The following is a 14,013-nucleotide window of genomic DNA, read 5'->3' on the forward strand; positions in this document are numbered from 1 at the left end:
TTTTGGACCTGGCTGTGCTGAATGTAATAGAAATCATTGAGCCTGTCAGGCCCTTGGGGGATCAGGAGGGAAAATGACTAACACCAAGTTCCGTCCAGGAATTCCTGTCCCTTTCTTCCCTCTTTAATTGCTCTCAGGGAGGTCAGTAGTTAAGTCAGGATTTAACCCACCCACCTGCTCTGGGCTTCTTCAGTGCTTGTTATCTTCATGTGGGACACGGACAAAGAGCTGTAACCTGTTAGCACTTAACAACAATTCCTCAGGCCAAATGCCTACTTCCCTGGGAGTTTAGGAAAGGTGCTATTTTGACCACGCAGGTGACTCCATTTGGGTCTACACTTATGGACAACCACATGGCTTTCGGTTGGTAGAAGAAATAGCCTATGAACTCACAAATGGAGGTACCACCTTAAGAATGAATAGTGCTGCTATTCCCGAGGTTGGGAAGTTAGGCGGTCGGTCCACTGAAAGTGAAAGGAAAGCATCTCAGTGTCTATGTAAAGTTCTAGAAATATTTTTATTTAATTCTGGAAAGTTTTGCTTTTAATAACATCGTCAGCATAAATCATTGCCTCACAGGGTTTTAAGCAAGCTCTGATTTAGGAAGAGAAAGCACAGGGTGTTCTGTGAGTATTAAATAAGATGACTAGGGCTTCCCTGGTGGCGCAGTGGTTAAGAATCCGCCTGCCATTGCAGGAGACATGGGTTCAATCCATGGTCCGGGAAGATCCCATATGCTCTAGAGCAACTAAGCCCGTGCGCCTCAACTACTGAGCCTGCTCTCTAGAGCCCATGAGCCACAACTACTGAAGCCCGGGCACCTAGAGCCCGTGCTCCGCAACAAGAAGCCACTGAAATGAGAAGCCTGCACACCGCGACAAAGAGTAGCCCCCGCTCTTCACAACTAGAGAAAGCCCACGCGCAGCAAGGAAGACCCAGCGCAGCCAAAAATAAATAAATAAAAATTAAAAAAAAAATGATGACTAACCCCACACAAAGCCAAGAATACAGCAGGTGCGTAATACATGTGCTTTCCTCCCTCTCTCCTCCCCTATCTGCACTGTTTCTGATGGTCCCCACCCAAACTGTTGTTTCTGTATAATGTGGAAGTTAGGATATAAATATTATTATGTTTTAATGAGTCATCACTTATTTAAGACCAGTGATTCTCAACTGGGGAATGATTTGGCCCTTCATGGGACATTTGTCAAAGTCTGGAGACATTTTTGATTATCACAATCACAGAGCAGAGGAATGCTAACTCCTCAAAACAAAGAACTATACAGCCCCAGATGCCAGCGATCTGTACTTTACACTGGTGTTTACAATTTGTTTCTTCACTGGACTCTAAATAAAAGAAGATTGAGAAGGATGTGACAGGCTGAGGACCCAGCTTGGGAGAAGTTTGTGGACCCACCTATGGTAGAAGCACACTATGGATGGTTTCCAACTTACAAACAAGTGCTTTATTAGATACTCATTTCTATGTTAGTTGTTTAGCCTCTTAAAAAACAAAACAGGGCTTCCCTGGTGGCGCAGTGGTTGAGAGTCCGCCTGCCGATGCAGGGCACGTGGGTTCGTGCCCCGGTCCAGGAAGATCCCACATGCCGCGGAGCAGCTGGGCCCGTGAGCCATGGCCGCTGAGTCTGCGCGTCCGGAGCCTGTGCTCTGTGACGGGAGAGGCCACAACAGTGAGAGGCCCGCGTACCGCAAAAAAAAGCCAAACAAACAATGTGGCAGAGGCATGGAGAAGTCCAAGTCCAGATGGGAGGCGAGGATGATGAGACATGACTCTGGCAGGCTGGCAGACACCAGGGTGGGAGCTGGTCAAACCACACCAAGTGGCTTGAGTTTTATCCCAAGAGCTGTGGAGAGCTGTACGTACGGGCCCTTATGCTCTTTTCTGTACACTATTCGCAGTCTGTACATACTTTAATTATTACTTGTGTCTCTCTGTATCATATGTATTGGTAACTTGGTTTCCTGAACTGGGCCTCTTCATCTTGCTTTTGTATAGCACAGAGGTTTTTCAGCAAGTATTTATCTCAAAATAGTTATTTCTCCACTTTGGAACAGGTAGCTTTCCCAAACACTTGTTTCAGTTGCAGTCGTTTAGAGCTTGGAATGCATTGTCCCGGTTTCATAAACAATGGGTTTTCAGGCTGGCGTGGAAACCTTCCAGAACCCACAGTGCTCCTGAGCTGTCATGCTTAGTAGCTCAGAACGGAGGATTCCCACAAAAGGGCAAAGAGGAGAGAATTTCCATTGCCTTTCTTGGTTGAAAGAGGACTGTTGGCAAATATGATCCTTACCCTTTTCCTCCCAACCTGATGTGTAACTCTCCCTCACCTTCTACTGCACATTTCTCTTGCAGCTCCCAGCGAGGAGGCACTAAGAAGACCACGTGGTCAGGGGCCCCATGAGGTGGGTTGAGGGCTAGGGAGCTCTTGTCTTACTCCCTCTGGAGAGTCTGACATGGCAGGTCATGGAGGGACCACCACCTTGCTTGTTGTCAACGTACTATTTCCCTTTGGTCTTTCTAGGATTGCTTTGCATTTCATTTCTTTCTAAGAAATAGCTCTTTCTTTTCTCTTCTAAACACTTACCAAAAAGAAAAAAATTTGCATTGGTTTACCTCAGTGGATATGTTTTCTGAGAACATTCAGTCTAGTTGTTGGGTCATTCTTTCACTCCCAATGCTTTTTACTTCCACTCAGGATACTTTAAGATGACTTCTTAGATTCTACAGTCTGCAAAAACAGAATAGTCGATCTGAGGTTACATTCCTCAAACCTGAATCACACATCCTCTTGGAGGAAGTGATCTTTGTAAGTGATATAGTTTTATCTTAACCGTAGGAAACCATGCTAACAAAAAATATAGCATGTTTCAAGATGAAGACACAAAGTAATATGGCAAAATCTATTATAACAATTATCAAAGAATTCTTTGCAATTTTGTTCCGGCCATCTTTGTTCTGATAAGGCTGTCATCTTCTTAAGGCATGCAACCGTTTTTGTTTTTGTTTTGATCTGTAAGTACCTCGCATACTGGCAGAGTCCATGTTTGTGGTGTGGTGCTAACCCATAGTTACCGTCAGTGTCTGTGAGAAGAGGTGGAATGAAGCAATGAGTAAAAAACAAAGCATGGGCATAATTATTAATCACCGAGAGCACATGTGATTAATGCCATCATTTTTACTTTCCTACTGATAAAAAATTTGCAATAATATATACGTCTGTGGATATTGGAAGAGCAAGTTTTAACTTTGGTTTTTCCACATTATTGTTTAATCGTACTAAAGGTTAATTAAATAATTATTTCTCAGTTTCTTTATTGCTCAGAACTTTTATAAGTAAATGAAAAGATCATCATTTTACCCTCAGTTACTGCAGTTTTAATCCAGCTCAGAGTTGTGAAATTGTTTCCTCTTGTGTTTCCTTTCCAGAAAGCACGAGGCCGTTCTCGTTTCAGCCAGTGAGTGCAACTTCAGAGCTGGGAGAGAGCGATTGCAAGGTATTCAGTTATCTGGTTTATTCTACATTGTCCATCCATGCTTGCTTTCAGTTTAACTTTCTACAGGCATCAAGGGTATATCTGGGGACTCTGACCTGTGGGACTGCAGACACACAGCTTTGAAGCTGAAAAATCTCAAGGGTATTAGCTAATCCAGTTTTGAATTTAGCACCATGGGGCTTCTGCCATAGCCACCGAGATGCCGCTGGCCATGCTTCCTACAAGATGGTGTTTCCCTATGGTCAGTGATGGGCGGTGAGCCTGGCTCTACCTTGTAATGCCTATGTGAAGTTAGGCAAAATGCCTACCCTCCCTCAAGCTCTTTCCTCATCTTCGAAATGGAGACTCTAATTGGGTAGCCTGATGGGTTTCCAATTCCAAACAGTGCTCACCGTCACCGCCACCACCACCAAAAAATATATGAGGCTGCATTCTACCATTATTGTTATTAGTGGTATTAGTAATCTCGTTTAGTGCTGATAATAAAGTTATATAAAAATTCTTTAATGACTTTAGGTCATCTTTGAACAGACCCGAAGCCAGAAAAAAAAATCAGCCAACCTAAACAAGTGACAAATTAACACAAAGACATTCTTTATTTGATGTTAGCAGTTAATTTGCTACATGGTTATCCATTTTTCTAATAAATCCTGGACAATTTGAAGTTCTGTGCCCACCCATTTAAAAGATTTGCCAACCTCAAGCACTGTGACCCGACTGACCCCTATCCCTTATACATCATTATCCAGTTTCTCTTATGGGCCGGAAAGGAAGGAGTACATCTGGCCTGAATGTCCCTAATCTCTTCACAGAAGGCATCTTGTAAAATAGGCCACTGTCTTTCAATCAAATCTTTCCTTTAACTTGTTGAGAAGTTCTTTCTCTTGCCAGAGAAAGCCTTTCCTCTTAGGAGAGTAAGGAGCTATTTCAGGGTCATTTGGGTTCCCCTCAGAGGTCTTTCTAAATATAACCGCAGATCCTAGAAAACAGCCTGCTTTTTGTTAGTTAACTTCAACTTAAGAGCCAGTGCATTAAGAGCTTTGATTATCCACGCTCCAAAAATGCCTTCCTCTGATCTCCCATCATTTGACAAGAATCTCGATTCTTGTCGAATCTCAGGGATTAAACACTGTTTTCTCTAATGGACTTCCATTTCCACGAGAGCTGCTCGCCTTACACATTTTATTTGTGGGCCTGAAATATAGAGCATTTTCTAGTTAAGGGGCATTAAGATTTAACTCAAGAATCTATATATTGGCTTGGCCCAAAAGTTCCTTCCGGTTTCCCGTACCAACTTCCCGAAAATTATGGGAAAACCCGAACGAACTTTTGGGCCAACCCAGTATTTCAGAATAGGGCTCAGATGTTTCTGTAGTGGAGTCACACAGTCTTCTCAAGTTTCTAGAAAGCATTGCATTATATGCTGTTTTTGTATGTGGCAGATTGCTTCAATCTTACTATGAGGATATTTCTCTGCCTTTAAAAAGAAATTTCACCTGGGATTTGCAGTCTGCTCTCTGCCAAATCCCTGACCCCAGCATTCAGTTATCTTCATTTGTATACCCCAAGCGGCTCTCAAAAGTAATCTGTTTTCAGTGAAACTTTCTTCCCCACCCCCGTCTCTTGTCTTCTACTCACAACTGATTCCTTCTCCTGGAATCAATATTTTAATTAAAGACATCCACTGTTGACATCGTAACTCAAGCCAGGAATCTCCATCCTGACATTGCTTCACCCTCTGCATTCAGTTCACACTGGATTCTGGATTTAAGATAACATAGGAAATTCCCCAAACGGTGACTGGCGCTAGGCGAGGTCAAATATTAATTGCCAGCTGTCACAGATGTTAATTGTAAATATCTTTCCCATCTTCCTCTCCTGTGTCTCCCATGTCACTCCCTTAGTTTTGGTCCTCATCAGCTCTGTGCCAGTCTGTTGCTGGAGCTAACTAGTAGAGCTCTCTTCCAACAGACTGTCTCCACTCTAGGTACCCTGCTCCCCAGTTTATAATGAGATTTCCCACTCAGTGACTTCTATGGGCCCTTGTAACCTTGAGAATAGACCCAAACACTTTGCTGTGGACCTCCACGATCAGCCCTGTGCGCCCCTCCAGCGCACTGCCTACCTTCCCCTGCTTCGCCATTTATGCTTCATTAGGACTGAATTTCTTGGGATGTACTAACAACATCGTGTTTTTTCAGGCACCCACGCCTTTGCGCGTGCTTTTCTGACTTCCGAGAACGCCCTTGCTCAATTTTTCTTGATATATTCCAGTACATCCTTCAAGGTCACCTCAATTTCCATCTCCTCTGAGAAACCCTCTCTGATTCCCCCATGTGTACTGGACTCCCACGGTTCTTCAGTTGTATCTCTGATCATGCTGTATTTAACTTTCCACTTATACATCTGACCCTCCCTCCCATGGACACTAAGCTCGAGGGTAAGATTCAGATCTTATTATTTTTATATCTACAACATCTATTAGATGCCTTGCACATAGGAACACACAGTGGATGTTCTGATTTCTTTAAGTGAGTGGATCTCTGACCCTGTAATAAAAAGGAAGATGGTATTTGTAAAAAGTAATCTCATGGTGTGCTTATTCCCTAAGTACAAGCATTTTTCTCAACAATAATGTTTTGCTTTTCTATTTTGCTTTTAGTATCCATGCGTTAAGGAAGAGCTGCCAAAACCAATTTGCAGCCCCTTTCCCTCTTCTACTGCTGTCAGTACTAAAATGGTGGCTACATATTTTTGGAACTTATAACTGTGTATCATTTCCACCTAGGAAGTAGATTTAGTCAATATCCTCATCAATTTGGGTGAAGATAGTAGTTACTTGTATGACGTTTGAATTGGGGATTCAAAATTTACATTACCCCAACCCATTTTCAGGCTTCTCATGTGCCCTTGGAAGGGTGATTCAGATTTCCAGAGTTGTTCTTTCCACTTATCAGAAAGACAAGCAATGAGAACAGCATCAATAACCGTCTGCTGGGACAGGAGCCCTAATCCAAAGCAACAAGGCCACAGTTAACACAATTAGCAATGAACTGCATTTTGAAGAGCTAGGGAAACATAATGGGATTCATTTTTAATTCCAACCAATTCTGAGCAAGAAAGCAAAAGCCTTGTCTCTCTGGAGTGGCTTTGACATCAAGGGTTACCTACTGCAGGCCTGTCGGAACTTTTAACAGCTGTCTCCGCTGTGAAAATAGACTTAGGTTGTAAGGTGATTGCAGAACTGAGGAAATGATGACTTTGTCTCTCATATGAACTTTGGCTCGCAAAGATGAGGTTAATTTCCGCGTACGCTGTTCGCTTTATTTTTTAAGTCAATTTTAATAGCAGTCTGCCTGTGCCCTGAAAAAAAGTCCAAGGGCAGTAAGAAAGAGTTGATATAAATATGTGTAACGGTGTATATCTTAGCGCTCTCTAGGCCAGTAGTCAACAAAATACTTTGCAATCAACCTAATTAATCCTTTATTTTTCTTTTTTGCTATCCTGCCTTGCATTTACTGTGTGTATTTTCTGAATTACAAAAGCAATGTACGTATTCACTACAGTACGCTGGAAAATACAGAACTCCCAAGGAAGAAAAAAAGCTTCCCTATTCCCAAGGAAGAAAAAAAGCTTCCCTATGAGGCCATTACCCCAAAAGAACCATTGTCAGCTTCTTGGTTGATATTAGCCTCCAAGTTAGAGTTTCCACCAAGCAAGCGTACATACTTTTCAAATTCTTATTATGAAAAATTTTGCATACACGAGAGAACGAATGATACAGTGAGTTCTCATATACTCACTACGTAAGTTTACAGATTACCAAGATTTCGCCATCATTGGTTTGTCCATCTCTTTTTTCTCTTTCCCTTCCTCTTTTCTTTTGGAAGTATCAGCTAACTACTTTGTAAGGGAAAGGGGAATCCTGATATACTGAGGGCTGTGGAAGGCAAGTATTTGCCTGCCAATTTCATACACCTTCACCCACCTTTTACTTAGGAAGCAAAAAGTATGGTTTTACATTTAGTATTATATTGTACTTGGGGGAATAAGTAGCCTTAAAGCTCAGGTCTATCACATGCTAGATGGGTATTGATTTTTCCTCTTAAATCAATGTTTCCCTAGAGCATAGTTTTATTTATTCATAAAGCCAAGATGATGTCTTACAGGAGTTATGGCAGTGTAAATCTGTGATGCAGGCCTAATACGAAGAGCTTTTGTAAGACTCAAAAATCAATGATGCTAGAGGGTTACTTCATAAGCTTGAGAAAGTGCATTTGCTGTGCTTCCAAATGTAAAGGGAGAATTTCAGCCTGTAGTTAAGTTTCATTCCTCTGTTTTCCAGGCCACCTTTCAAATGGACCTAAATGAAGTACAGTTGACCCTTGAATAACACAGGTTTGAACTGTGCAGGTTCACTTATACATGGTTTTTTTCCAACAGTAAATTCTATATTATAGTACTAAATGATCCGTGGTTGATTGAATCCATGGAAGCAGAACTCTGGGTACAGAGCAACTGTGGTTACAGAGGGCCCACTGTTAATTATACGCAGATTTTCGACTGCATGGAGGGTTGGTAGCCCTGGCCCACATTGTTCAAGGGTCAATTGTATAGCATCAGACGGGATGGAACCAAGCTTCCGCAGTGATCCTTTCTTGATACCGAATCTGTCAACTTACTCTCAAAAGCTATGCTGGCCCTGTTGATCATAACACTGTAATTTTGCCTCATGGTACAGAATATATACATTCTAAAAGTATTCACTTTTTGTCAATATATGTGTGTGTGTTTTCTATTTTCTTTTAAAAGTTTTTAACATATGAAAATTACTATTAGAATTTTTTAACTTAAAGAAAATATGTCTCAGGTAGTTTCCCCAACCATAACTGATTTTTCTAATGGTTAAAAATGCATCTAATGGCTAGAATGTCACCACCTGGAATTTTAAATATCAATTTTCTATTAGCTGTATGATCTTAGCAAGGTAGAATTTGGTTGGGGAGTCAGATGATCTAGACACTAGTTTCATTATTTACTCCTGGCTTCTGTGCGACCCAAGGTGAGTTCCTGAACTCACAAAAACTCCTGTTTTTGTGTATATCATTTTGATTTTTTCATTTAAAAAAAGGTGAGTGAGGGTGTGTGAAATTGGCGGGCATTCATCTGACTTCCAAAGTTTTCTGTATTATCAGGACTCTTTTTTTTTTTTTCCTTTTGAAAGTAACTAGTTGATATTAAAAAAAAAAAAAGAGGGAGGGAGGAAATGAAAGAGCAAAAAAGGGGGCAGATGAAGTGAGGATTATTTCTTCGTGAAGAACAAAGTTTCTTCCAGTTTTTTTTTTTAATATTTATTTGTTTGGTTGCGCCGGGTCTTAGTTGCAGCAGGTGGGCTCCTTAGTTGCGGCACTCGGGCTCCTCAGCCATGGCCCACAAACTCTTAGTTGCGGCATGCATGTGGGATCTAGCTCCCTGACCAGGAATCGAACCCGGACCCCCTGCACTGGGAGCACAGAGTCTTAACCACTGTGCCACCAGGGAAGTACCTCTTCCAGTTTTAAAGGTCCACAATTTTCTGTGAAAAGAAACGATTTCAGACGATTAGCTCAGCTACCAGGAGTCACAATTTCCTTAGAAACTTTGGAGCCATCGAGGACACACGTTGAGTTTAGCGTCCGGGATCTCCAGCACCTACTACAGAGAGCAGCTGGGGGCTCCGGCCAGGCCTGTGGCTCCCTGGAGACCCCAGTCCCTCACCAGAGGTTTGGGAGGAGACACTACGATACTGTCCCTTTGGGTCGCAGCTGTTTCCCCTCTCGGGGCAGCAGCGATGAGAGCCTCGTCAGAGGAGGGCTCTAGGAACTAGAAGGGAAGGATAAGCACCGTTCCCTGAGGCAGCTGTTCACTGCTGGTCGCACTTGCCTCCCTTTTCCTCACAGCTGCAGACATTGCAGCAACCTGGTGACATGTCAGTGTTTCAGGGGTTTCCCATTAAGCCCCAGGAACACTGCTGTTCATTTCATGAATGGATGTCTTACCTGGCAAAAATGAGAAGGTTCTGAGTGCGGCTTATTGGAGCTGTGGACTGAGATTTCGGCTTCAGCAGGAACCTGAGTTGCCTGGTGTGCGAGGCACACCAGAGGAGCTGCCTGAAGGGGACTTGGCTGTTTGGAATCTAACCATTATATTAAGGTTATCTGTTATGTTTCCTAAACAGCTTTAGCTGCATCCTTCAAAGTCTTCTTAACATTCCTCCCATATGCTTGGCTTTATATTCTTTAATACGACCGTTTTGTTCTATCTTTTTAAATGATTTAATTGTGCACCGCTCCAGGAAGCTGATTAGGAAAGGAAAATGTTCTTTGACCCTGCATTTGGTTCCTTTAGAGGCCCCCCTTGGCTCACCAAATCAACCCTGGTCATCAGTGGAGCGACCTGTGTCACAACTAGATGGCCCTACATCCAAATAGTTACCACTTGATAATTTTGAATGGTGAGCTTCTGAGATCAACCATAGTTTCTCCTAATTTTGCTGTCACTGGATTGTGTTGGGGCCCTTCCTTCTCTGGGTGTACCTCACTCATCTCTGCAGGCTTGGGGCAAGATATCCTGATGGCTGTCTCTGATGGTTTTAACTATGAAGCATCACAAAATGGTGGGGGAAAATAAATAAATAAGACTTTTCCTATAACATCATGTAGGGGAAGAACCAACAAGTGGAGGATTCTGTGAAAATGAGTACTACTTCCTATGGGACAGCCAGAAAATGTAGAAACTCAGAAGTGGCAAACCAAGGTTTGCCATTTCATGACCATGATCATTTGCCATTGCCCGGCAAATGCCCCAAAGCACAAAGGTGTGCTGTCCAGTATTAGTATCTAAAATTTATTTCTCCACATTTGAATACATGTAGTGTACAAAATGTGTATATACAGTTACAGGTATTGTTAGGCAATACAGGTACATTTGCAGAGGACAAGGGAAGTTTACTTTTTAGTTGAGTGTATTCTCGAGTGTCTGCTAAACAGAGATCTTCTGTTTACTTTAACTGGAGACAAGTTTGCCTCCCAGGTGTATAAGAGTGTGATGTGGACTGCAAATAGCAACTCAGAATCGCAGCAAACTGGTGACCATGGGATGAGGCGTGCTTTTATAGACACCTGAGGCGCTGTTAGCTGAACTGTTGTGAGCCACAGAATTGAATTACTGTTGACTGATTTCAAATTGCTTTGTTTTTTTTAATCCCTTTATATAATCTAATAAATATTCTTATATTTGAAAATGTGCCTCAAACACACATAGAAAAGTGGTGAAAACCCCTGAATTATGAGACTGGATCACGGCTCTCTGATTTGCCATCTAACACCCTTTTCCCATCAAAGACAGTTTTTATAGGTTGAAAGAATAGAGGATGGTTCCTTCTTGTCATTCCCACCTGAACTTAAGTGTTCCCTCCTCCAAAAGGGCTTCCCCAGGCAGCCATGGCTCAGGAATCCCTCACAGCACTCTGTCACTCCTTTCTCCTTTACCTTTTTAATTTACTTTCCCTGTCTGATACCCTAGTGTGAATTGGTCTTTCATCAGTCTTCACCTACAGGGAGGTCAGCTGAGACTTCATCTGTTTCATTCGCCTTGTATCCTCAGTGCCTAGAGCAGTGCCCAGCCTTGAAGAAGCACTCAAAGGTTCTTCCCACTTGCCTGCTTTCTTCCGTGGATCTTCCCCTCTTCCCATCTCTGAGGCCATTTCATCATCACTGCCTGGAATCAGGCCCTCCTGTCTCCTCTCCTTGCTAAGGGGTCCATGGCACTTTACACTCTGCATTTCTGTCATTAACCAGCGGTTCCTTCCTGGTGGTGGCACCCGATTGGCAGGCACGACGGCAACGCACCGACTGTTACCGTGATAGGCATTTGAGGCAAGTGGCTCCTATCAAATTTTCCAGCCACAAGACAGCTATATATAAAATAGATAAACAGCAAGGACTTACTGTATAGCACAGGGAACTATATTCAGTATCTCATAATAACCTATAGCAGAAAAGAATCTGGAAAAGAATATATATATGTATATGTATAAGTGAATCACTTTGCTGTACACCTGAACCTAACACAACACTGTAAATAAACTATACTCCAATTAAGTAAAAAATCCCAATGGTGGAGGGAACGGGGAGCTTCCAGGTTGAGCTGAAAAGCTCCTGGGTGCAGGATTCTCAAAGACCTCACCTAACATATCTTTTCATCTGGCTGTTAATATGTATCCTTTATCATATCCTTTAACGTATCTTTTAATAAATTGGTAAATGTAAAAAAAAAAAAGATTCTGAAAGAGAAACAGATACGAGTTTTAAGACTTACCTATACACTGGTATTAACACTAAGGGTCAATTGGATAGAATGTTCTGCTTTGATGGTAGACTCAAGGAATGGCCTGTTGTGGCTTCCGTTTTTTAAGGAGCTATAAAATTCCTTTAATTTACCACAGTGAATACCTCTTTCAGAAGGAAGGCTTTCTTTTTTCAGAAACACTGCACCTCTCATTTCCCAGCTCCAGCCCAGAGGCCTGAGAGTCTGATCTTGTTATGTCTGGGAATATGGTTACTAGATTTTCTACTAATGGCTATATTTTACATGATAATGAATCAGTCTTTTCTACAAATCTGCTTCATTTATGCAAAACAGACATAAATTGAAATGGGTATGAATCATACTATTCTTTCAGGGAGCAGAGAAGCTGCTGTAGAGCCTGAATACAATTTTATGGGCCCTCATGTCAAGTTAACCAAAGAAATGTTGGTTCTGTGGTCATCAAAGATAAGTTTATTGGACAGTTTCAGGGAAACAGAAAACAGCTCTTGAATTCCAGGCCTTTGCTACTTACTTCCTAATTTAGGAAGGTCAACTCATTTTCGACCATCTTTTATACTTTGAAGTAATAACCTCTTGTACATTAGTGGCCTGAAAGCATTAATGACATTACTGCCCACTGATTTTCGATAATATGAAAAAGGTATTCCAAATTGGTTCTGGCTATCAACAAGGAAAAGGCAGAAAATTAAATTAGCAGGAGGGTATAGCAAAAGCCTTTTGTAATGCTGTAGAGTCTCTCAAAATCTAATCCTTGAGAGAAATTTATTTTGTTCTGGAAAGAATAGGTTTCTCTCCCAAGACATGCTAAAAGAACGTTCATTTATAAGAGATGGATTATAGCCTATGAATGGAATAGTGGGAATTCTCAATTCTTACTTTAATTTTGCCATCAACTTGCTGTGATTTACCTAAAAAAAAAAAAAAATCAACCTGTAAGAAAAACATTCTGATACTGCTGTGTCCTTTGACTTATTAAATAGAGTTAACTCTACAGATTAATTTGAAGATAAAGTCCATGGAATTCTGAATTTCTATTTTTTTCAGAGTTCCATGTTTTCAGATTTCATGTCATACTACTTTGCCTTACATTTGTTCTTCCTGGGTGAGCTCATCCATTCCTAGGACTTTATTTGTCGTCGAACTCAGGGCTTGGCAAGCTATGACCTGCAGTCAGATACATTCTGGCACCTGTTTTCATGAATAGTTTTATTGGAACATAGGCACACTCATTCTGTCCTATCTTGTGGCTGCTTTTCTGCTGCAATGGCAGAGGTGAGGAGTTGGGATAGATCGTCAGGCCTGCAAAGCCTAAAATATTTATTCTCTGGCCCATTACAGAAAATGTTTGCATATCCTGATTTGCTCACTACTTTCAGCCTTTCTCCTAAGATCTTAATTCCTAAGTGTAACTGCCCACCAGATTTCCTTACCTCCATGCCCCACATCCACCTTCAAATTGACATTTACCAAACTAAATTCTTTCTGTGTTTATTTTCCACCCTTATCAATTCCTCCTTCTAGTTTCCTATCCCAGTTAATGGCACCACCATACGCCCAAGGTGCTTCCCTCCTTTATATTTCTCATGCCTGATCTGTCACCAAGGCCCGTCCATCAACCGTCCAAAAATACATGAACGCCTTGAAGACAGTGATCTAGGTAGGCTTTTAAGTAGCCAGTACTTTATCATTTCTGGTATTCTCAAGCCCCAACTGCATCCGATCAGAAATTCCTTTTAACAGTCCCTTAGAAGTTGCCATAAAGTATATTCAATGAGAAATAACTATTAGTGTGTCTTCATCAAATAAGCCATGGAGACATTGGTCCATGTCTTAACTTCAGATACTGCCTCACAAGTAAGAATTTAGGAATGCTAGGAAGTCAGAATACTATAAAATTTGTGCTTTTTTTTATAAAATACACTGAAAGAGCATGACTGTTTGATTTATTGAGTTGTCGTTTTAAAGCTATTCATCATGGATGTTTTAAAATTAAATCTCTGTTCTGTATGCAGGGCCTCATTGGCCAGGGCACGAGGTGCTAAAATTCCAACATTAGATTATCATTTCTGCTGGTTCAGCCAAAGAACATGTTCAGATAACAAATGGATTTCCATCTTTTTCAGTATT

At 41.6% G+C, this 14,013-nt stretch overlaps 1 protein-coding gene across 3 annotated transcripts in view; it reads left to right on the forward strand.

Annotated features, from left to right (window-relative positions):
* The window catches only part of PAG1 (phosphoprotein membrane anchor with glycosphingolipid microdomains 1), a 143,043-nt gene that overhangs the window by 42,561 nt on the left and 86,469 nt on the right, over positions 1-14,013 (forward strand). For all 3 annotated transcript variants that reach the window (XR_016388546.1, XM_022555032.3, XM_030763749.2), the window contains exon 2: positions 3,449-3,516. Coding sequence is in view for 1 of the 3 variants with exons in the window: in XM_022555032.3 (XP_022410740.2) it covers positions 3,449-3,516 (68 nt within the window). In the remaining 2 variants the exon portion in view is untranslated. The remainder of the gene's footprint in view (positions 1-3,448; positions 3,517-14,013) is intronic.

This window comes from Delphinapterus leucas, chromosome 17 (genome assembly GCF_059928025.1).
Source record: "Delphinapterus leucas isolate spDelLeu-1000000601 "Yukka" chromosome 17, BTC_Dleu_Yukka2, whole genome shotgun sequence".
Taxonomy (NCBI): Eukaryota; Metazoa; Chordata; class Mammalia; order Artiodactyla; family Monodontidae; genus Delphinapterus; species Delphinapterus leucas.